This window comes from Pleurodeles waltl, chromosome 2_2 (genome assembly GCF_031143425.1).
Source record: "Pleurodeles waltl isolate 20211129_DDA chromosome 2_2, aPleWal1.hap1.20221129, whole genome shotgun sequence".
NCBI lineage: Eukaryota > Metazoa > Chordata > Amphibia > Caudata > Salamandridae > Pleurodeles > Pleurodeles waltl.
This window is the reverse complement of record NC_090439.1, coordinates 714411646-714434644: the sequence shown is the minus strand read 5'-3', so window position 1 is coordinate 714434644 and position 22999 is coordinate 714411646. Positions and strand designations below refer to the sequence as shown.

At 45.6% G+C, this 22999-nt stretch overlaps 1 protein-coding gene across 4 annotated transcripts in view; it reads right to left on the bottom strand.

Moving 5' to 3' along the window:
• SGK3 (serum/glucocorticoid regulated kinase family member 3) overlaps positions 1 to 22999 on the bottom strand; it is a 449614-nt gene that overhangs the window by 165712 nt on the left and 260903 nt on the right. For all 4 annotated transcript variants that reach the window (XM_069220281.1, XM_069220279.1, XM_069220282.1 and 1 more), the window contains one exon: positions 2513 to 2600. In XM_069220281.1, the coding sequence (XP_069076382.1) occupies positions 2513 to 2600 (88 nt within the window). The remainder of the gene's footprint in view (positions 1 to 2512; positions 2601 to 22999) is intronic.

Below are 22999 nucleotides of genomic sequence, written 5' to 3'. Positions count from 1 at the left end.
CATTCGGTGTGTCACTGCCCGAATAACCTCAAAATCAAACTTGGTTAATACTGCCTCCCGTGCCCACAATTTATATTGACTGATGAAAGAGTTAGGGGATATCAATTTAACTGCTTTGCAACGGTCAAACAATGTTACCCCAAAGCCGCCTGCAAGATGCCTTTACCCCCCTAGCTCACCTGCTCTATGCACTTGAATGAATGTTCACCCCAAGAAAAGCACATGTGAAACACATGTGACGTAATCTTTGTGCTGGGGTACATCCCACTAGGTTTTCTGTCCCAAGTTGGTTACTTGGCACAGAGCCTGTACTTGGCCAAGAAATTGAGGGGACCTAAAATCGGTCCATATTAAGCAGAAGTTGGCAAAAAATGTATCAAGCCCCCTACTCAGACAGGTAGAAGAAGCCTCATTCCCCTGGTCTGAGGCTCTGAAAGTAACACAGACTGCTAGGTTGTCACAATATAAGTGATCATCGTACATCAAGGGTGTCCAAATGTTCCTCCTTTTTAGAAGAACCTATTGGTTCACATGAACCAATAACAGTTTGAGTCTAAACAGAAGTTTGAACAATGCACAAGTGCACACAGACAAACACTCGAAAACCATACTCAGAAGTCCATAGGAGTGGTCTTGTCATATCTAGAACCAGTGGCAGACCCCAGATTGCACCGTATTGGAATATTGGTGTAATTGTATTGTATTGTATTGTTGTAATTGTGACTCCATGTTCTTTCATAGTAAATTCTCCAAAGGGGCATATAAACTTTAATGGAACCCTTTAAGATAACAAGGAGAAGACAGCTTGTGCCAACAGAAAGCCCAACTGTGAAAATAGAAAAAAAATAGGAAACTTGCATAATCAAAGATGCACCCCCAACAGTGATGAGCACATGGGTTGTGACACTTATCATCACTAGAACTGCTGAATCTGTTTAGATAACTGATATGAGACACATCTCTGCTTCAAACAAAATAACTCAATCTCTAACTCAGTAAAGCAAGTAATGGGGAAATGTTTGTATGTACTAATAATGGAAGCAGTTAGGAATTTGAATACAAAGGAGGGTTCAAAGGAGTTGCTAAAGGCCTTGATGACCCCACTCAGAAAATCATCTGTAGATAAAGAAGCTCTTATCACTCTCACTGCTCCCGCAAGAAAACAGGTAGCTGAGTGACAAATCTTCTTATCTGGTAAGAGTTGTATATACAAAAGCGCAGGCCTAACCTGTTTAAAATTATCATCTCCAGTATATGGCTCGATTGACAGTGTAGTAGGAATCATGATGGAACATCTGACTGGTTCAACAGCGCCCCAGCTTCTCTCTCCATCTGTTTCTTCTAATAATTCACGTCAACTAAGAGCCTTAAAATTCAGTTAAATGAATTTCAGCCAGGGTATTTAACTGCATTGGAGAGCTCAAGACAATCCCCCAAAATGAGACGATTCTCCATTGTGTACTTCTTGGACCAAGCCTTAAGCCACAACAGCAAAGGGCACAACTATATCAAATCAGATATGTAGCTCATGCCAATTCTTCATGCACCGCCTCTGAGGGAACACTATTTGGTAGGATTAACAGCCTTCTCATGAATGGATTCTCCTCTCTCTGGAACAATTGCACAGAAACATATTCCCAAATGTCATATCCATAGGTGACAATCAATATGCACTTAGCATTATGTATTTTAATCATAGTATCTATGGATTTGTAACCTAAACGCTTTGCAAAATCAAAGACACCATGAACCTGAAGGTAATTGGTGACTCCAAAAGGTCTGTGGATAATCAAGTAAACTCTATCACTGCTTCAACTATCACTTGAAACGTCTAAGGACAATTCAGCCTTCCTAGAAGCAGAACACTGTGCCATTGCTGCCTCTGCAATATTAAGAGGACCCTATGTTCTAATCCCCCCTTGCCTCCAGTGCACTGCTTCTCCTCCAACTATTCTCCTGCCTCTGCTTGCCTCTGGTGTTGCTCTTATTCGCTCCTCTTCCCAACTCTTCTTTTTTCCTGCTCCATCCACCAGACGTCCTAATTGGCAAGAAAAATCTCTCTGCGTCTTCCATTGGACGCTGGGTTTTACATGTATGCGGTGAGTCCCCGCCTTTTCTTCAAGCATAGAGATGTGGGAGGCATCTGCGGAGAACATTCTTTTTTGCCCTCCCCACCTGAGGCCTCAGGAACACCTCATCACACTCCAGGGGAGCAAGCAGGTACAGCAACAATTCACATTCCCCTTTGCTTTTAAAATGGGGAGAGATGGGGTGTCAGGAGAGAGTGCTGATAAGAAGAAATATTTCAAAGCCACAACAGCAATTTCCTGTTCAGTGAAGCGATTCAGTTCAAAAGTAACTGAATATACACTGTCTGAGTAACCTAAATAATGCTTTTTACAAGCCCCATCATTTGTAGTCATTGTGAATTCCCTGCACTTAATACAGGAAAAAGTAGCTGTTCAATTCATAAACCAGATACATTCTGTAACATTTTAGAGAAAACAATTACCTTTTGACTGCTCCTTTCATCTTCATCTTCAGAAGGGTCAGAGAAATGTTTAGGATTGTCCATTTGAAGAAATGCTTTCACCTCGGGGCTGCAAACATATGTAAAACAATTAATGAATCTAGGAACCTGTGGATTTTGATGTTTATTTGACACGGTGTCTGAGGAATTGTCTTCCTATTGATTAGCACATATTTTAAGTGGGGTTTCCGACAATAAATCTAGGCATTGAAAAAACAGAAACAAATCCCCGTCACTTACCGCTTCACAGAAAACAATCAAACTAACGAAGTATTGTTTATGTACCTCTAAGTTTTGGTGTTCATAGACTGTGCATGAATTGCTTAGAAGTGATTCTGAGTACAGTTTAGATTTCATTAATTTTTTATTGAATTTTTATGTTACAAAACTTAAGAAAGGCATATGAGTCCTGAACTAAGTAAACCCTCTCAATAACCCCTCTCCCACCCACATAGTAACTCTTTCATCTACCGTCTGGCTAGCCAGGTTCACATGCACCTCCTCTCCCTCTATGTCTAGCTATACCCTGTTATTATTGGAATAGTCGATGTACAAAACGATACATGCATATACAAGAACAAAGTTGCACCGCCACTATTAGATTCCACTGTCGTGAACTCTCCTTTAACCTTGGCACAAATATACGTGGTCAGGCAGGCTCTGAGATCTAGGCCTGAGGTTACTGACATGTCACAGGTGGGTGGTGTGTAGCCGGCAGACAAGTGCGCAAACAGGGAACTTAGATCAAATCCCACGAATAGGCGCAGTGACACCATAATGGTCCCAGGAGATTGGCCCCAATAAAACACAAAAGGCCAAAAGGGTGTGTGCATTCCCAAAAACACCATAGAGTTAGATACCACACATAGTTAGAAACACGTAACCATATCAGAACACAGCAACATGCAGCAACCAAGAGCCCCTCAGGCAGGACATCTGGACAGATACTTGGTGGCCCACGTGTCCACGAAAGGTCGAGGCCCACTTGCATTTGTTATCAGGACCTTACTTATGACTCCAGAGAAATGTATAAAACACCACTCTGATGGACTGTACACTGAGAGACAGCCCTCTGACACCGGTTCTGTAACTGCTCTCCCGGATGCAAGGTTTAATTAAACAAACCATTCCTGTTCTGCCTTTAGTTTTTTTAAGGTAAATTTAAATTTGAGTAACATTTTGGTGAACCAGATAGGAGATGATTGGTACCTCAGACCGGACTGCGACAGAAGGAAGGAGACCCCGCTCAGACAGATTCACATTTATGTAACAAGAAGGGTAAGCAGACGTTGCAATTGATTGGAAGTTCTGCTGAACCCACGGGGCGAAGGTCCGCCCTGAAGCTGCTGTCAGAAGGGTAAAAGACTACATCAAAGGCTTAGTCCAGCATTTGGCGTATGATAGGAAAAACTTAACCCTGCAGAAATTACTTTTTTCCACAGTCAGGGAGCTAGGTAAGCTGAATGTTGTTTTTTGTTTTTCTCCAGCTTAGACCACTGGGTGCGCATTGGCCCTGGGTGAGATGTAAGGTGTAAGGTTTTAAAAGGTGCCTTTCGTTTGGACTGCTGGGTGTGACACAGATGGTAGGCATAGGCCCTTGGTGTAATATAGGACTGAAACCTCAATGCCTGGGCCTCTGGGCATGTCAGATGGTATGCACATGCCTTGGGAGTGATAAATGGCCCGCACCTCAATGTTGCTATCTAGTCTAAAAGGGTTTCTCAGTGCCACCGGTTTCTTAACACTGTTGGTATCTGAAAGAAGAGGGAGGTGTTGTCGCTCGCTTGGACCGTTGGGCGTGACACAGATGGTACGCATAAACCCTGGGTGTGATATAGTGTGATTCCGACATTAGGGAAGTAAAAGATTTGGATCTGGGAGATTAGGCGTAGCTTGTGTTTGGCCAGGAAGAGCCTATGGTTGGTGAGCTATCCTTTTTCTCTCCACAAATTGTTGTTGTCTTTATCCCAGGAGCCAATATTTTACAGACTGTTGGGCTCACTTAGTCCTGGGTACCGCAGAGCTTCCCCTAGTTACAGGATAGCATGTGCTAGGCACGAGGTTAGGTATATTTGGCAGAATCCGCATTTTTGTGCTCCGTCAATTTTTTATTTTTTTCTTGTGCGTCAGGTGAAATGGTGCCGTTTTGGTATTGTTGCGCTGGCAAATTAATGTAACTATGTTTTGTCTTGAATATTGTGTTTTGTCTATGACTTAATGTGCTGTGAGGGAATTGCTAATTCTCACAAATTGCTATTTGAAACCAAAAGTAAAGCTCAATATCTTGATGCCAAATTTCTTAAGTTTGAATTAACAACTGCACTTTCTTCTAGGTTGTGACCTTTGATATGCATTGTTATTTGTGTTTGTTAAATGTTTAATTTGAAGCATCTGTAAATAACGCTGAGCTCATCAGATCTAGCACTCCCAGTCTATATATTTCCCCACTACCGGAACAGAACCAGTAATCCCCGTGTATATATTTTTCCATTATCATAGTAAAAGCTAAAGATTCCCAAAAACCAGAAAAGTTAGGGGCATATAACCTAAGATCCCCTAAATTATGAAAGCAAGAAGAGTAACTGTCCCCTAAAAGCTACCCAAATTTAGCGTGGAATCGCCACTAAAGCATATAAAAACCAGGTTCCCCACTCAGGCTAAAAAGCTTAACAAGTTTTACCAGTATGATAGTCCCTGGCCGGAGGAGGGATGCTTCGGACCAGAGGACACAGCTGTTACGGAAGACTCCATCCGGCAAGGAACTTCCAATTCATGCAGGATTGTCTAAGGAGATGGGAACGCTATGTTGAAGAGAAACCAATGCAGCTGCCCAAAATGAGAATATGACTGCTACTGCAGAAGGGCACGTCAGGGACCATCTATGTGCCTTGGGTTCAGATGGATAAGGAAGGGCTAAGAGCCATGCTGCAGCCATTGTTGGATGGGCAAATAAATGGATCTCATGCTCTGAGAAGAACACTGTGGGAATAACCCTAGCGGTAGTGGATGTTAAAAGTCTGCTAAGTAGTCTTATAGGAGAGCAGACAAACACAGGCTCGCATCCCAGCAATCATGCTAACACCGAGCATAACGGGGCCGCATTCAATTAATACAGGCACTAAATATTGATGGCCCTGAGGGAAATGTTCCCTGACTTAACAGATGACGGGGTTTAATAGCAGAAATCATGAAATCTGGGGAGACCATAACCGATTTTCTAGATAGGATGAGAGGACGGTGGGGACAGGGGACAGCCATTAACGGATACAGGTTGTATTCTTTTACAATATCTTCAAAGAGGGGCTGCCCACGATATATAAAGTTGTTTGGACCGCGAGTAGCGCTAGACACCAATCCCTGGTGGGAGATACAAGTTCACATATTACATTATCACACAAAGAAACAAGAAAAGGAAAGGGAATGAAAGGAGCAAGCCCGGGGGGACCCCACTAAGTCGGTCCAACACACTTGAAAAAGAGGGGGCCACACTGACCGCAAACGTGCAAATGGCACTAGTTTTGAAAGGAGCTCCACCACAATACAGTAGAGGATTTCAACCCAGCTATAATGACAGAAATCAGGGAGGTTGGCAGCAGCCAGACCCTACTGAATTTTAGTATTGCCACAGAATGGGCCTCACAGTCGACAGATGCCAGCTAAGGGTGTGTCATAACAAAAAGTGGACAAGCAGGGGTCAGTCCACGCAAAATTTCTATCCACAAAAACAAGTGCAGAAAAACCTGAATGCACCTTATACTCAGACGCAGGGAAGTCACTCAACTGCCACACCACCACAGCAGGGGTCAGGTAGGTGGACCAGCACATGGCATCAGCAACCACAGGGGTAACTGTATGGGGGAGTAATGCCTTCGCAGAAACCCCAAACCCCAATGTACAGTAAAAATGAATACCCCCCAATGCAAAACACCCATTTCACGCACACCTTACAATTTGCTGCACTAAACTCAAAAAAGGGCCACCGAGACAACTTTAGAGATTCAAACTTTACTTGTGTGCAGGAAACTTAGGGCTCAAAAAAACGAAGCCCAAAGCTAGCCCAACAGAAGTCTTCAGAAAAAGGGTGCCACTAGGGAGGGTCACGTTGCAAGCCACATGCCAGGGCTAGAGGGGTGCACATGTGACCTCAGGGCATGCTGCGATCGCCGACCAACTTTCAGTGTGACACTCCTCCTCTATAAACATCTCCCACGCATGTGTTGGTCAAAAACACCGTCCGCACCGATGACGCCCCCTTGCACACACTAGGGTACTGGAGGGCTGGTGGCGTCCACAAAAAAGCCAGTTAATGCATTATCCACAGGCTCACAAGATCTTCTTGTAAAATGCTTTACAACCATACAACTTAGTCAGGCACGAGAGGGGGGATGCCCTAGAACCCATAAAAATGAATATGTTCTTGAACAATAACCTTTTTTTTTTCCAAATTAGATACCTCGAGTGAGGCTACCTTCAGGCACCTCTCTGAAATGATGAAAACGCAAAAAATTCCTAAGATATAATTTGCGACATTTAAGGATGCAATCATACACCTCCTGGGGACGGCGCAGCGGAATTATTGAGCCAGCCACACTCCAAAGTTCAAGACACCCTAGACAAGATACTGGGGGCCATAGAGGACACAAAGTCAACACTGCAAAGAGACATCAACCAAGTCGCGATTGAGGTGGGTCTCCTGAGAGCCAAACATCATAAGCTGGCCGACAGAGTCAAAGAAACGGAGACTACGCTGGTGGACATCACCCCAAGGCAGAAAGACATGGCGGCGGAAGTAACCTCACTGGCTGACAGAGTAGCAAGACTTGAACAACGCGCGGAAGATGAAGAGGGGAGGAATAGAAGGAACAACGTACGTGTGGTGGGCCTTCCTGAGGGGTCCGAAGGGGAGAACATGGTAGAATTCCTGGAGAAATGGTTGAGCACGGAGGTTGCGCCGGGATGCCTGACTCCCTACTACACGTTAGAACGCACTCACTGCGTGCCATCAAGGCCGCTGGCTCCTGGCAGACCCCCCGCGCCGTAATCGCTAAACTTCTGCATTACAAGGACAGGGATATTCTCCTACAGAAAGCCAGAGAAAAGGGCCCGTCAAGGTAGCAAACGGAGAAGTAACACTATTCCCAGACTTTACACTGGAGGTCCAGAACGGGCGAGCCTCATTCCTAGCGGTCAAAAGAGCATTACGAACCGAAGGGATCCAATACTCGCTTCTATACCCTGCAAGGCTGAGAGTGATCGTAGATGGAAAGACCACTTTCTTCCAATCCCCGGAGGAGGCGTGGATCCCAAACGCTACGACCAGCGCGGACGGACGTTGGAGTGAGCGGGACCCGCCGAGCGACTAAGAGGAAGAGGTCCGGGGATCGCCCGCGCCTGGCACCGACGAAAACGCAGAGGGAAACAGGCAGAAGAGCGGCCCTGGAGGCGGCGACCCAGGTGGGTTGCGAGGTGTCCTCCCGTGAGGGCTCGGAGGTGGACTCCGATGACATGATAGTGTCCACCGCCGGGGGCTCGGGGAGCCCGTCTCGGGCACCAAAGGTGACTCCGCAAACAGCCGACGAACTTGGTTGACCTGGCTGCGCGACTGGGCCTGAAGTCATAACGAACTGAACGAATGAGTGGCCCCTCCGGACCTGGCCGCTTCCCCCCTGACTATACCTCTCGCCTGTCTGGCTTGGCTGGCGAGTACTGTAATTATGTGTTTGGAAAAGTTGCACCGTTGCACGTTTTTTTGGGCTACCCATAGTTCCGAGGGTGCCCTGGGGAGGGGGAGTTGGGGTTTACAGTTCAGAGTGAATCCAACAGCATGGGTAATTGAATTTCACCACAATGTAGGAGCGAGCGCAGCAGTGGGTAGATTGAAATGCCGGGCGCACTGGTCCTCCAATTGTCAGATCCCAAGATCAAGATGGCAGATTACAATATCATAACCTGGAATGTCAGGGGGATGGGCACCCCGGCCAAAAGACACAGAATATTGTGATTCCTAAAGAGAAGGGGGGTGCAGATAGCAATGCTACAAGAGACCCACCTGGCCCCGGGAGAGGGAGAGAAACTCAGACGAAGATGGAGAGGGCGAGTGTTTGCTACGGAGTACTCAGCCTACGCAAGGGGCGCAATGATATGGATCAGAGCAGGTGTCCCCCTGACAATTGAAACCGCAAACATAGACAAGGAGGGCAGGTTTGTGATACTGGAAGGTAAACTGCATGAGACCCCATTAGTTTTGAGTTGCATCTACGCCCCTAACCAAGATCAGGTTTCATTCATGATGAGCCTATGGCAACACCTAACCCGGCAGCATACAGGGGAGGTACTAATAGGAGGGGACTTTAAAGCAGTACTAGACATAAACATGGATAGATCCACCCTGCCCCTACAGGGAGCAACATCAATTAAGATGGCACAAAGCTTGGTCAAATGGCTTGACTCATGGGGGTTAGTGGACATATGGCGGGTGCATCACCCAACCGACAGGGATTACTCGTACTACTCGGGCCTCCACCACGTCCACACTAGAATTGACAGGGTGGTCTGCACCCCGGGCCTGGCCCGTGGGATGATACGTTCTGAATACCTCACCCGAACAATCTCAGACCACAACCCGCTATTATTAACACTGAGGACATTGCAGGATAGACCCCCCATACCGTCATGGCGGCTTGCCCCCGCGGTGCTCGAGGATCAAGCGTATAGAGTGGCACTACGAGACTACCTGTCAGAACACATCGATATCAATAAAGGATCCACCCCCTCCAGGGCAGTGGAGTGGGAGATACTCAAGGTGGGGACGAGGGTTTTTTGCCTGGGGCAGTCAGCAGGGGTGAGGAAAACACTAGAAAAGGAGCTCACTGCATTAGAGAAGGGCATACACGAGTGCGAGCTAAGACAGGGCCTTGCAGCACAAGAGGAGGAAGAATATAACCGTGCCCGCAGAGAACACTCCCAAGCCGAAGAAAAGCTTAGATGTCATAGCATGCAGAAATACCTGGCATCCCTGCAATCGGAGGAGGGGAGGTCGGGCAGGCTTCTGGCATGGCTGGTGCGCCCGGGCGGGAGCAGCGAACCCATCACTAGCGTAACAAACAAAGAGGGAAACCGTAGACTTAGCCCAGGCCCCATCAATGACGCATTCAGAGATTATTACATGTACCTGTATGGCAGACCTAGTAACCTGGAGCCAGTGACCTTTGACAATTATCTGCGACAGACCCCGCTCTGGGAACTGAGACCAGAGGACAGAGACAGCCTGGGGGGGGAGGGGCGGAGACTATAGAAGAGATCAACGATGCCATAGCGCATCTGGCCCCTGGGAGGACCCCCGGAACAGACGGTCTTCCTATGGACTTTTACAAAAAATACAGATCCTTGTTAGCCCCTAGCTTGGCGGAAATGGATGCGGAGGCGGTGCGGCGCGGAGAGTTACCAGCCACGATGCGCGAAGCACTAGTAGTGCCACTCCCTAAGTCCACCAACAGGGAGGCCTCGGTGACCGACTTCCGCCCACTATCAATGCTGAACAGCGACTTTAAGATCCTTAGCAGGATCTTCGCCGACCGCCTGCTCCCCCATATGCCCACGCTGATACACGCTGATCAAAACGGTTTCATTCCGGGTCGCAGCACCTCCCTGAACCTTAGGCGTCTTTTCTCGATCATGTATATGCCCCAAGAATCGATTCCACCGACCGGGCTCCTGTTGGCGGTGGACTTCGAAAAGGCTTCCGATTCAATTAGATGGGACTACCTGAGATCGGTGATGATGAGGATGGGCCTGGGTGAGACCTGGGTGAGGTGGGTTGACCTACTATACTCATCCCCACTGGCAAGAGTGAAGACGGGTAGAATTATATCCAGAGCATACCTGGTATTTTGTGGGACCAGACAAGGATGCCCTCTCTCCCCGCTACTGTTTGCTCTGGCGATTGAGCCCCTCGCGAACCGACTGCGGGAGGAGGGAGCGGGACGGGGGGTAATATGTGGACCAACTGAACATATTGTCTCCCTGTATGCTGATGACATACTAATATACCTTGGGGACGGCAATAGCAACCTCCCCTGGGCCCTTAGGGTCTTGGAGAACTTTGGTGAGGTCTCCGGACTTCGCCTAAACCGTGGCAAAACGTATGTGTTCCCTCTGACCCCTGGTAGCGTGCGTCCTGCAACATGCCCGACAGACATGAACTGGGCCCCCCGAACCTTCAGGTATCTGTGTATCCAGATATTCCACGAGCTGGGAGATCTCAGGGAGGGTAATCTGGGCAGGGCACTGCGATCACTGAGGTCCTCGGTAGGATTCTGGCGTTCTTTGAAGCTTACAGTAATGGCCAGAGTGGCACTGTCCAAAATGATTATGCTTCCCCGACTCCTCTATTACTTCACAAACCTACCGTTGCTGATCCCCCCATCATGGTTCCGCGACCTGAACATGCTGCTAAGAGAACTAATCTGGGACGATGGTCGTATGCGCACCGCACTTACTACCCTCTGCAGACCGACTCATATGGGAGGACTGGGCGCCCCCGACTTTGAGGCTTATTACTTGGCATCCCAACTACAATGGGTATCTGTTTGGATGACGGGCAGAGGACCACTGGACTTGTGCACACCTCAGGGGACAGTAGAAGCAACATGGATTGTGGCACGCATGATAGGTAGGAAGATAACCCTACCAGGTAGCAACATAATGATGAGTGTTGCATTGGCATGCTGGGAGAGGTGCATGAAAAGAGTGGGAGTGGACCCCCCCTATTCTCCGGCTCTGCCGATTTTGGCACTGGTTCTGGGGGACTTGGCCCATGGACAAGAGCAGGGATCGAGACCGTGAGCGGCCTCTTTAACGGGGGGTACTGAGGGAATTCTCTGCCCTAACAGAGGTGGGTGTTATCCGGGGCCAGTTTCTACTCTTGGGGAGGCTGGTTCACACCCTGAAAGACCACTGGTGCACGATAAATGCAGAGCCCGCAGTCCACGGGGTGCTGCACCTCCTGTTGACATTGGGGGATGAATCCCACCTGATAGCTCAAATTTACCGGGCCCAGGCCCACGCTGTATTAGACCCCTTACAATCCCTGAGGGAGCGATGGGGAGGCACCATTGGAAGGGAAATGACTGAATCAGAATGGAACAAAGTACTAGCATACCCCCGGGTGGTCTCACGTAACATGCGATTACGATACATCCAATATAATTACCTACACAGAACGTACCTCACACCACACCGACTATTCCGAATATACGGAGGGACCCCCAGGACATGCCCAAAATGCCGGGGGGGCGAAGCGGATTTTGACCATATGGTGTGGAGGTGCCCGGTGCTCCAAATCGGTTGGTGGGAGGCACTGGCTGCCCTCTCCCGGCTACTCTGAGTGGAGCTACAGCCCACCCCGGACCTGTGCTTGCTGGGACTCAGGCCGACTGAGTTAAAGGGGAAAGTAAGAGGGCGTTTTCTAGACCTAACGCTGGCCCTTTATAAAAGGCGGATCTCAAAGGGCTGGAGGGCCCCGGTCTGCCCATCGCTTGCTGATTGGAAAAGGGATGAAGGCCGAGGAAGCCAAGGGCATCCAACATGTTCCTACCGCCCCGACCTGGGAAGAACTGGTGACGACATGGGACGAACTAACCAAGAGAACAACAAACACCGATGTAGGGGTGGCCGGGGGACGGCATGCCTCGGGGGGTGGTCCCGAGCAGGCAGTTGCCCGGGAAATGCCCTGAGGTCCCTGTACTGACAATCGGACCACATGGAGAAACGGCAAAAAAGCCACACGAATCACCACCATCCACAATGCCTCAGGAGCAAGGGGGTGGAAGGGGCGGAAAGAGCAGACTCCTGCCCCACTCACACACTGGTGCGCCCCGGACATGGCCCTCACAAATGTGTCACTGCGCCCCAGCTCCTTAAAGATCATTAACCACAAGTCTCACCCACACAATGCTGTAAAGTTGACCTTTTGTTTAGTTTAGCTACCCTTCCTATCCCCTCCTAGTCTCCCTTTTCTCCCTTCTTCTCCCTTTCCCTCCCATTATTTCTGATCTTCACTCCCTATGATCTCTCCTCCAAGTTGCAAATAGGAACGAGCTTTTTCTTCATAAATTTGTTGCATATAAAAATGGCATTAAACCAATACTTTAAGATCAATGGTGAGCTCAGCGCAGAGGGTCAAGGGGCTTAAAGCACCAGAGTCAAGACTCGATAAATGCAAAAATATTACTATGGGCGCCACAAGAACAAACAGTGTAACACGAGTAATGTATACTACAATTGGGACCAGTTTATGTGCACATGTATAACTAGTGCAAGTGATTACTTTGAACAGACATACAAATGTATAATAACAAAATGTTAATAAAATATATAAAAAAAAAAAAAAAAGGATGCAATCATTTCTCAAATAATAAACAAGCCTGGCTCTTATCCAACATGGCTGCAGTCAAACATCCATGTACACCCCCTTTACAGCGCACCATCACCTCTTTCTTCAGCAACCACATAATCTCAACAGGACCACCTTACTGCGAGCCGTATCATGAACTTTTTTCCGAACTGTACCACATCAACAATCCCAAATCAAGAACCATGGGCTGCTTTATTAAACTTCCAGAAGTAAGAAACAGAGGGCTACAGACATCTCTCTATATATGTACATATAAAGTGTTTATACTTTCCTGTAAGATACTTACAAAGCCATAAGCTTGGCACAATAATCTGCAGATATGTAAAAGATATATAAGGAAATGAAATGCTGCCACTTGAATGCTAGATATTAAAGCTGAGGTTGTCGGTGAATCAGGCTTCAGTCTTTTCTTTGGATGGTTGGATATGCACGGGATGTACCGTCCCCCATGATTTGAGGTCGTCCTGCAGGGTTGGGGGCTCCCAGAGGATGGAAATTGGTGTTATGGAAGTAATTCACAGAGTATGATCCGCTTGCCATCACGCTATGAAATGGATCGAGACAGTTATTTAAACACGTGGAAGTGAGCAAGGGAGACGACATGGGAACTTGTCCCCTATCGATGATTCCGCTTTACTAAAGCTTGGGAGTTATAATTGTGGTGGCAAATAAGAGGAAGGATTGTAAAGAATAATTGAAATATTTTTCACACGTGGCTATTGAAATACAAAGATTTACACATGCAGCTGAGGACATTAAATGATTGAAATAAGGAACACCACTTGGCAGAATAATAAGAAAATATGTTTACATTTCAGATGCATTGTGGGACTTGTATACTGTACTAAGTCATGTGTTGAAGTGAGAACACTGACATGATAATCTGGCTCACCTGTGAACAAGGCTGCAGATGAACAGCCGAAACACGTCAGGAAATGAAATGCTGCCACTTGAATGCTAGAAATAAAAGCTAAGGTTGTCGGTGAATCAGGCTTCAGTCTTTACTTTGGATGGATGGATATACCGTATTTTCCGGCGTATAAGACGACTTTTTAACCCCTGAAAATCTCCTCAAAAGTCGGGGGTCGTCTTATACGCCGGTATACGGCGTGCCGAAACTTCAGGGACAGGCGCCCTGTAGCTGAACCACCGTACGCTGCATTTGGAAATGAATTCCAAGCGTACGATGGGTTCCGCGTCCTCGCTGGCAGTTGTCTGGGCAGGCACGTGTTCCTGCGCGTGCCCCAGGCTATTCGAAGCGCGCTATTACGGTACCATAGAAACAACATTTGTTTTCTGTTTTCTGTTTCTTTCTTCTCGCGCATGGCACATGTTAGGAGATTACCATATAGTAACGGCCATTTTGGATTGGGATATGACAATATTATAAAAAAATATATATTTTGACCGCATTTAACTTTGGTTGTACTGCAGTTTCAACAATCTTAAATGTAATATTCATTCTCCGTGATTGGCTGGTTGTTGTATTGTTGGTGATTCTGAGGGAAGGCAATCTGGTGAGCAGATACATGTGGTGGTGAATACAGTACAGCACAGCACCAGTACCAGTATCTGTACCAGTTCATACAGTACAGCACCAGTACATACAGTACAATATAAAAATGGCTAACAGACAAGACCCCATCCTGGCTCCACCAGCAAGAAGAAAGAAATATGAAGCCAGTTTCAAACTTAAAGTTGTAAACTTTGCCATGGAACATAATAACTGTGCTGCTGCAAGACAATATGGAGTAACAGAAAAGATGGTTCGGGACTGGAAAGCAAATGAAAAAGCATTAAGGAGTATGCCAAGGGGTAAGTGTGCATTAAGAAGAGGCACCCCACATTGGCCAGAACTCGAAAAACATGTAGCAGACATGGTGAATGAGCATCGCCAAAGTGGTTATATAGTGACACGAAATCAAATACGTTTGTTTGCCCTTCAGTGGGCCAAATCTAACCCAGATCACAGCAACAGATTTAAAGCCACTGTATCCTGGTGTACTAGATTCTTTGAAAGGCATAATCTGGTACTGAGGCAAAAGACGAAAATTGCACAAAAATTACCTGCAGATCTTGAAGCCAAAGTAAATAGTTTCCATCGATATGTAATACAACAGCGCAATAAACATGGCTATGCGTTAAGTAGTATCGGAAATATGGATGAAACTCCAATGAATTTTTATATGGTTGGAAATAGAACTGTCCATCCAAAAGGTGCAAAAACAATTTTAATTAAAACAACAGGACATGAGAAGTCCAGTTTTACAGTGGTACTAGCATGCACAGCTGATGGTGCCAAACTGAGACCAATGATTATTTTTAAAAGAAAAACAATGCCGAAACTCAAGTTTCCTGTTGGTTGTTTTGTACATGTACATGAAAAAGGCTGGATGGATGAAGAAGGGGTAAAGCTATGGCTTGATAATGTATGGAGCAGGCGACCAGGTGGACTTATTCAAAAACGTAGTCTACTGGTGTGGGATATGTTCAGGGCTCATTTAACTCCCAGCACCAAGCAAAGGCTGGCAAGAATAAACACAGATGCGGCAGTTATTCCTGCAGGATTGACATCGTTGGTACAGCCACTGGATGTGTGCCTAAACAAGCCATTTAAAGATCGCATTCGAGAACAGTGGAATGAGTGGATGGTTAGCGGCGAAAAGTCATTCACAAAAGGAGGAAACATGCCTGCTCCACAGTTGGATGTTTTGTGCAAGTTTGTCATAAAAGCCTGGAATGATATTGATGCAGAAACAGTAATCAAGTCTTTCAAGAAGTGTGGCATATCAAATTCATTAGATGGTATGGAGGACGACTACTTGTGGCAAGATGAAGAGAAACCCGAAGCTGAGACCACACCATCTGATACGGAATTAGATCCATACGATGACTGCCTTACAAATGTACCACAAGATGTAATTGATTTACTTATGATATCAGATGACGAACAGGAGGATTTTGAAGGCTTTTAAAGAGAAACTGTCAAGCCAGCAAGTCCTGTAAAAATAGCTTGGAGTTATGATGGGCGTTGCTGACTCCCCAGGATCTTGCCCGGCACTTGCTCTCTCTCTGTTTGTTTGTTATCTTCCTCCTATCATCTTCAGTTCCAGTTTGGTTGACAGCTTAGAGAACAAACAGCATGGCAGTTCCCATGGGTTTATTGTCTTATCCTTCCTTTCAGCTTTAGAGTGAATTAGGAAAAGTTTAATCCACTTGCACTGTTTTATGTTTACATGTTTGATGACAAACAGCCTTATGTTTATAAGTGACAGTTTTCCTACTACGTACCTGCATGTCATAAGCATTTGAATTAAAATTACCATATTAAAATCAAACCTGATGTTTTTTAATTTTTATTTGGTGTGCGTTGGAAGAGGGGTAGTCTTATATGGCGAGTATAGCCCAAACCCTATATTTTAACAGGAAAAGTAGGGGGTCGTCTTATACGCCCAGTCGTCTTATACGCCGGAAAATACGGTATATATGTATATAAATATATTAAAAATATACACAGACACATATAAAATATGTTTATATATATCTCCTTCTAATCCCACAACCCAAAACGCATACCCACCCTAAATTGTAATGAATCCCTCACCACTAAAAAACCCATACCCACCATAAATACTAAAGGAAAACCCTTACCACCCAAAAACCCATACCAACACTAAATCCTAAAAAAAACCTTACCACCCAAAAACCCATAGCCACCCTAAACCCTAAAAAACCCAAACCACTCAAAAACCCACACCACCCTAAATCCTAAAAAATTCCTTACCTCTCAAAAACACTTACCACACTAAATCCTGAACAAAGCCTCACCACCCAACCCACACCCATCCTAAACCCTAAGAAACCCCTTACTAACCAAAATCCAATACCCCCTAAACCCTGAAAATACCTTATCATACAAAAACCCATACACCCCCAAATCTTTAAAAAAAAAAAAAACCTTTGAAAGAAAAACCAATACCCACCCTAAACCTGAAAAAATCCCTTACTACCCAAAAAACCATACCTCCCCTAAACCCTAAAAAAAACCTTTACAACCCAAAAACCCATATCCCCATAACCCTAAAACATCCCTGCCACCCAAAAACCCATACCCAGCCTAAATTCTAAGAAACCCCTTACCACCCAAAAACCCATATCCACCCTAAACCTTAAAAGCTCCTTTAGCACTTGAAAAACCCATACCCACCCTAAACCCTAAAAAAGACCCTTGCCACCCACAAACCCATTCTAACCCCAATCCCTAAAAACCCCTTACCACCCAAAACCCATCCCACCCTAAACCTTAAAAAAATATATATATATATCTATACATATATATATACACACACACACACACACACACACACACACACACACACACACACACACACACACACACACACATATATATATACACATGTATAAAACGCAGAAGCGTTTGCCACTAGGTAGTTATAGTCAGTAACTAGATTCTATAGAAAAAGCTGTTTTTGTTTGCCAATATATTTGGCGCTGCTTGAAGAATCTTCACAACATTTCCCCAAAAGATTGGACAATCAAGTGAGCAGCTGTCTGCAATGTTTCGGGGTGATCCATCAAGCGGGGCGAGATTAAGGGGGGGTTAAATTTACAGCGTTTCCAATGTTAATTCCCATAGGAAAAATTGAACAGCAATAGTGCAAAAACGACTTGACTGAATTTCACTAAATTGGGCAGAAAGTCACCTCTTGGTCCAGAAAGAGCTCTTTTTGTTATTTGGTGTAAACCTGTTCAGTAGTTTTTGAGAAATTTAAGGAAATCCAAATTTGTATATCTAGGGACGTGAAGGATTCACGACTCCTCCCAATCTCATGCTGAGATTTGGTTGGCTGCCAACACTTCCAACCAGGAAGTGTAAGCAGCCATTTTGGGACTTGGCTTGAGCCCAGCCCCACAAAAAAAGAAAAAAAGTACAAAAGGGGCCAGGTTATTAACACCCAGACCCATTAGTTCTGGTGCTAGTGTCCCAGAGGGAGCCCCCGCAGGGCTAAAAATAATTTTTAATAATTTTTTTTTAACTGCAGAATCAAGACGAGGTCACAAATCCCCAGTAAAATAAAATAAATAAATAAAACAAGCACAGGCTCCTTTGCCTGTTCAAAAAAGCCCCCGCGTTGACCAGGTCCCAGGACACTCTTTGCTTTTTAACAGGGGCTACCACCACCTCCCCAAGGTGAATAATAAAATATCAGCGGGAGCCGCACAGCCCCCCTTACCCCTGCGCCCTGGGGATCACCACCTCACCCCCCCTCCTGTGGCAAAAATGCTTTTATCATATAGGGGAGACCTGATGGCCACCCCCACACCCAGGGACCACCACCCTTTCCAGGGCAAAAATGCTTTTCATATGTGAGGGATGCCCGATGGCCTCCCACACAGTTCCAGGGTACAGACCACCATCCTCCAGTCCCTCCCCCTTCACCCCCCCCCCCTGGAAAAAAATATTTTCATATGTGAGGGATGCCCGATGGCCTCTTCCACAGTCCACCACCTCCCCGGGGCTACAATAAATTATGAGCAGGGCACATACTAAATAATGTTAATGGGATCCTTTTCGGACCCCAATTAGCCCCAGGGACCACCACCTCACGCTGTCAAAAAGTGGAGCTTTGACCTCGAGCCCCACCATGCACTGTTAATTAACCCACAAATTACGGCACTCATGACATCTTTGATAACTTCACTGATAATATCAGTGTAACTTTTGATGAAAAAACTGTGCGTGGCAGGGGCGCAAGTTATAGTTACCTTAGGGCACGAGTTATAGTTACTTGAGGTTACTAACTATAACTGGCAAATTTCTATGGTTTTGTACTTTAAAATGTGAGCCTAACTATAACTTCTGTGATACCTTTGTTTTTTTAAGTGAATGTCTATTTTTTTAAAAATTCTATTTCCTAACTATAACGGCCCTGCAAAATTTATTTTTTTCAATGAATATATATATATATATCATATAATAACACTTATTACCAGTGGCGGCCAGCTCAAATTTGCAATGGGAAACCGGGAGGGAGAAATCCAATAAAAATAAAAAAAGTACCTACCTTCAGACGATCTTCTCTCCTTGCGTCGGGTCGTCTCTCCGAGCTCAGACGGTCATGGGACCCAGGAAACTGCACAAGCCTTTACCATGAAAATTGTTGTAAAGGCGTGCATGGTAATGGTATAGTCATTGTAAAAGCATGCATGGTAAAGGTTATGTGTTGTAATGGTACCTGTGTTGTACCAGCTGCATTGTAAAAGTAACATGTGGTAAATGTGACATTGTAATGGCCGTTTCCTTCAGCCAGGTCGTGTAACTTCTGTACACTGATACCACAGGCAGTAGCCACAAATAGGCTTTACATATTCCAAAAGGTAGCCCCTGAGAATGCAAAATGCCTTCTCCACCTGTACCAGTGTGAGAATAAAGCCAAGATACAATTCCAAAGAGTTGATCCCCACAGGGTAGCAGTAACTCTGACCTGCTGCAAGACCAATCCCAAAGCACTGTACCTTCTCACCGCATCTAGCCAAACTGAGCTAGACAGAATGCACAGAAAAGGTGATTATAGGGGAAGATACTGTTTGGCCCCGAGATTTCACAGAAAAGAGATTCTTGGAGAAAGAAAAACAGCCAAATCAATGCACAAACACGTTCGCTACTGCCCCCAGCTGTGGTCCCAGGGTGGCCCTTAGCGTATCTCGGGCTGTCTTCGTTAACAACAAGTGGACCCCACACATGGAGTTTCAGTGCAGGACCATCCTCCTCGATGATATGGATGGAAATGGACTTCATAGGGGAGGGTTGAACAACAGCATAGATACGCATGTCAGGAATTCTGGGGCACTGAGAAAGGTAGGTATACATGGATAGAAAGGAAGTGGCAACCCCCAATTGTACAAAAGTTCACACTGTATTCCTTATGTTTCAGCGGTAAAGGAACCATTCTGCTGGGTACGAATGAAAACTGTGGCACAATCCTGCACATTACGGACATGCACTGGGGGACCTCAACACTAATGGACACTTACTGGCAATGCAGTGAGTTTGCATACATTCAGCTCATCCCTCGATGGCGTGGCCATCGTCACCATACATACCCGACCCTGGTCATTCACAGAGAAGATTAGTCAGAACTGTACCAACAACTGCAAGGTAAGAAGACAACTGCTGCATCAGGCTCAAAAGAAAAGAACTCCTGATTATTTGGGCTGGGCTCAGTACAAGGACATTCCAGAGGAATTCAGACTGTTCACCAGTGCACAAGAATCAGCAGACGTGTCCATACCCTTTGTAGTGATATTTGTGTTTTGACCACTGACTCCATGTCACGCCACTTTGCACTTGGCGTAGCTGTCCACTGTCACATTAGTGGTCACAAGTTACAGACTCCAATTTGTGTTTAGCTTAGCCTTAGCTTTACCGCCACGTTAAAGGTTCAAGCATTTTTCCGTACAAAACATGTTATGCAAAGTGTTTTTATTCTGCATGTCTGCGTGGTCTTTCTCACTAAAGGGCAAGGACATAACGTGGAGGAGTCAGTCAGTCAGCAAGATAAAGATGTACTAGAATGATGTTTATGGTACAGCAGGGTACGGTTTAGTTTTGGGAGAGATACCTTGGGAAACTGGTCAGTTTCAACGTGTTTCTTTCAAAGCTGACCTAAAGTAGCCATCATTTTTTAACACTTTTCACGGAGCGGGAGGAGTTTTCTAGAAATCTCCTTCCTGGCTTGTTTAAGGTATATAAGAGACCCAGGTCGACAGTGGGGGATTCAGAGACCTCAATCAGGATTGAGACGTCGAATGCCTGATAAATTTCCCATGAGGGTAAATCTCTCTCGTTGCGGTCGAAACGGGGTCAACTACTTGTTGGCATGAGAAGGATAAAGCACCAGATAGGCCCCAAGGTGATGACTTTTTACTAATTATTTGCTTTGCATTGTGTATGAATATATAGGGCAATATGGGTATTTGTATTTTTGCATGTATATATTTGCTGTTTATAGATTGAAGAGTCTTTGTACATGTTCTCTCTTTATTGTTGCACATTTTGAAGGTACACTTTTGGTTGTACTGACCTTCCTTCATGAGCCTTGCAAAGTGATTTAATAAATGTCTTTTTTAGACTAAGAAGCGCATTCCAGAGATGCTTTTTGACTCTTTTCAGTGTGTGTATTTTGGCATGGTCAGCAGTAAAGCAAAACACCCTTCTTCACCTTGCAGAGAAAAGCAAACTCCCTCTGATTGCAAATACCCAGTAGGGAAATGCTTAAAATGATGAAGAGCACTGAGCTCTGCCTTAATACAATCATGGAAGAACTGGCAGCCATCCACCTCCTGGTGATGCAACATTGGTATGTGCTGGACTTGATGATCAAAGGAGGGTGGGGTATGCACGAAGATCGGTACATCTTGCCATGCGTTCATACCTGGCGATGACTTGGACAATGGGACTCTGACTCTTGCCATAGACGCATTGCACTGACTACTAAAACACATGCATGAAGAGGGAGGTGCCCCTGAGCAGGAGTAGTTCATGAACTGGCTCTCCTGGCTGACCTGTCCGTGCACATCATTGTTGTCCGTTTTCATTGAATTACTGTTTTTGTGTGTAATCCTGTAAGTCGGGGTTCCCTGCTGTAAAAACGCAGTCCTCAAATTGGCTGGAATGCAAGTAGCTAGGAAGTGGGACAACAAACCCCCAACAATGCAACTGTCCATGACGTATGGATTAGATGGTGTAGTTGAAAATTCAACTAGAGGGCCGAACGTTAAGATTAGAATAGTCAATGTCGATGCACACATGGATACATTCATATATAAAAACAAAGTCACATCACCACTATTAGATTCCCATGTTGTGAACTCTCCATCAACCCCGGCACAAAGATACATTGCCAAGTAGGCTCTGAGACCTAGGCCTGAAGTTACTGACTGACAGGTCACAGGTGTGGTGGAAGGTAGCCGGCAGACAAACGTGCAAACAGGAAACTTAGATCAAATCCCACAGATGGGCGCTGGGACACCACAATAGTCCACCAGTCAGCAGGATTTTATATTTCCATTTTGGCCATACTAAATATGACCTAGTTACCCCTTTCGGATCAGAATCTAGCACTCAAACAGTATATGAGGGTAGCCCTAATGTTAGCCTAGGAAAGGAGCAGGCCTCAAAGCAGTGTAAAACGGATTTAGGAGTTTTACACTACCAGGACATATAAACTACACAGGTACATGTCCTGCCTTTTGTCTACACAGCACCCTGCCCTATGGGTTAACTAGGGCCTACCTCAGTGGTGACTTATGTGTAGAAAAGGGGAGTTTTAGCCTTTGCAAGTTTTTAAATGCCAAGTCGAATTGGCAGTAAAACTGCACACACAGGCATTGCAATGGCAGGCCTGAAACATGGTTAAGGGGCTACTTATGTGGGTGGCACAATCAGTGCTGGAGGCCCACTAGTAGCATGTAAGCCCTGGGCACATATAGTGCACTTTACTAGGGACTTATAGGGCAATTAAATAAGTCAATTGGGTATGATCCAATGTCACCTTGTTTTAAGGGAGAGAGCATATGCACTTTAGCACTGGTTAGCAGTCCTAAAACCAGCAAAAACAGTGTCAAAAAGTGGAGTGAGGCAGGCAAAAAGTTGAGGGTGACCACCCTAAAGCTGTCAGGTCTAAAATTTATGAGTGACCTCCTTTATGCAAATCTGCATGACCCAATGCCGAATTTGCAAATTGTTCTCGCTCTCTTAATTGGGGGTCTGATAAGTAGCCTTAATGCCACCAAATAGACACAGTTTCCCCATTATGGTAATGATACGAAACATTTCCATATCTTACATGTTTGAAAGTGAACTCTATCTAATTAGAGAGAAGACTAACAGTTCCCTATAATGGGTGTAATCACAAATGGATATATAGTGAGGCCTTTGCATCTGACCAGTCAATCCCAGGTCTCGAACACTGCTCCAGCTCTAGAGGAGCTGTGCAATTCTAATACTGTTGCTTCTTCAGGACCAAGAGTGC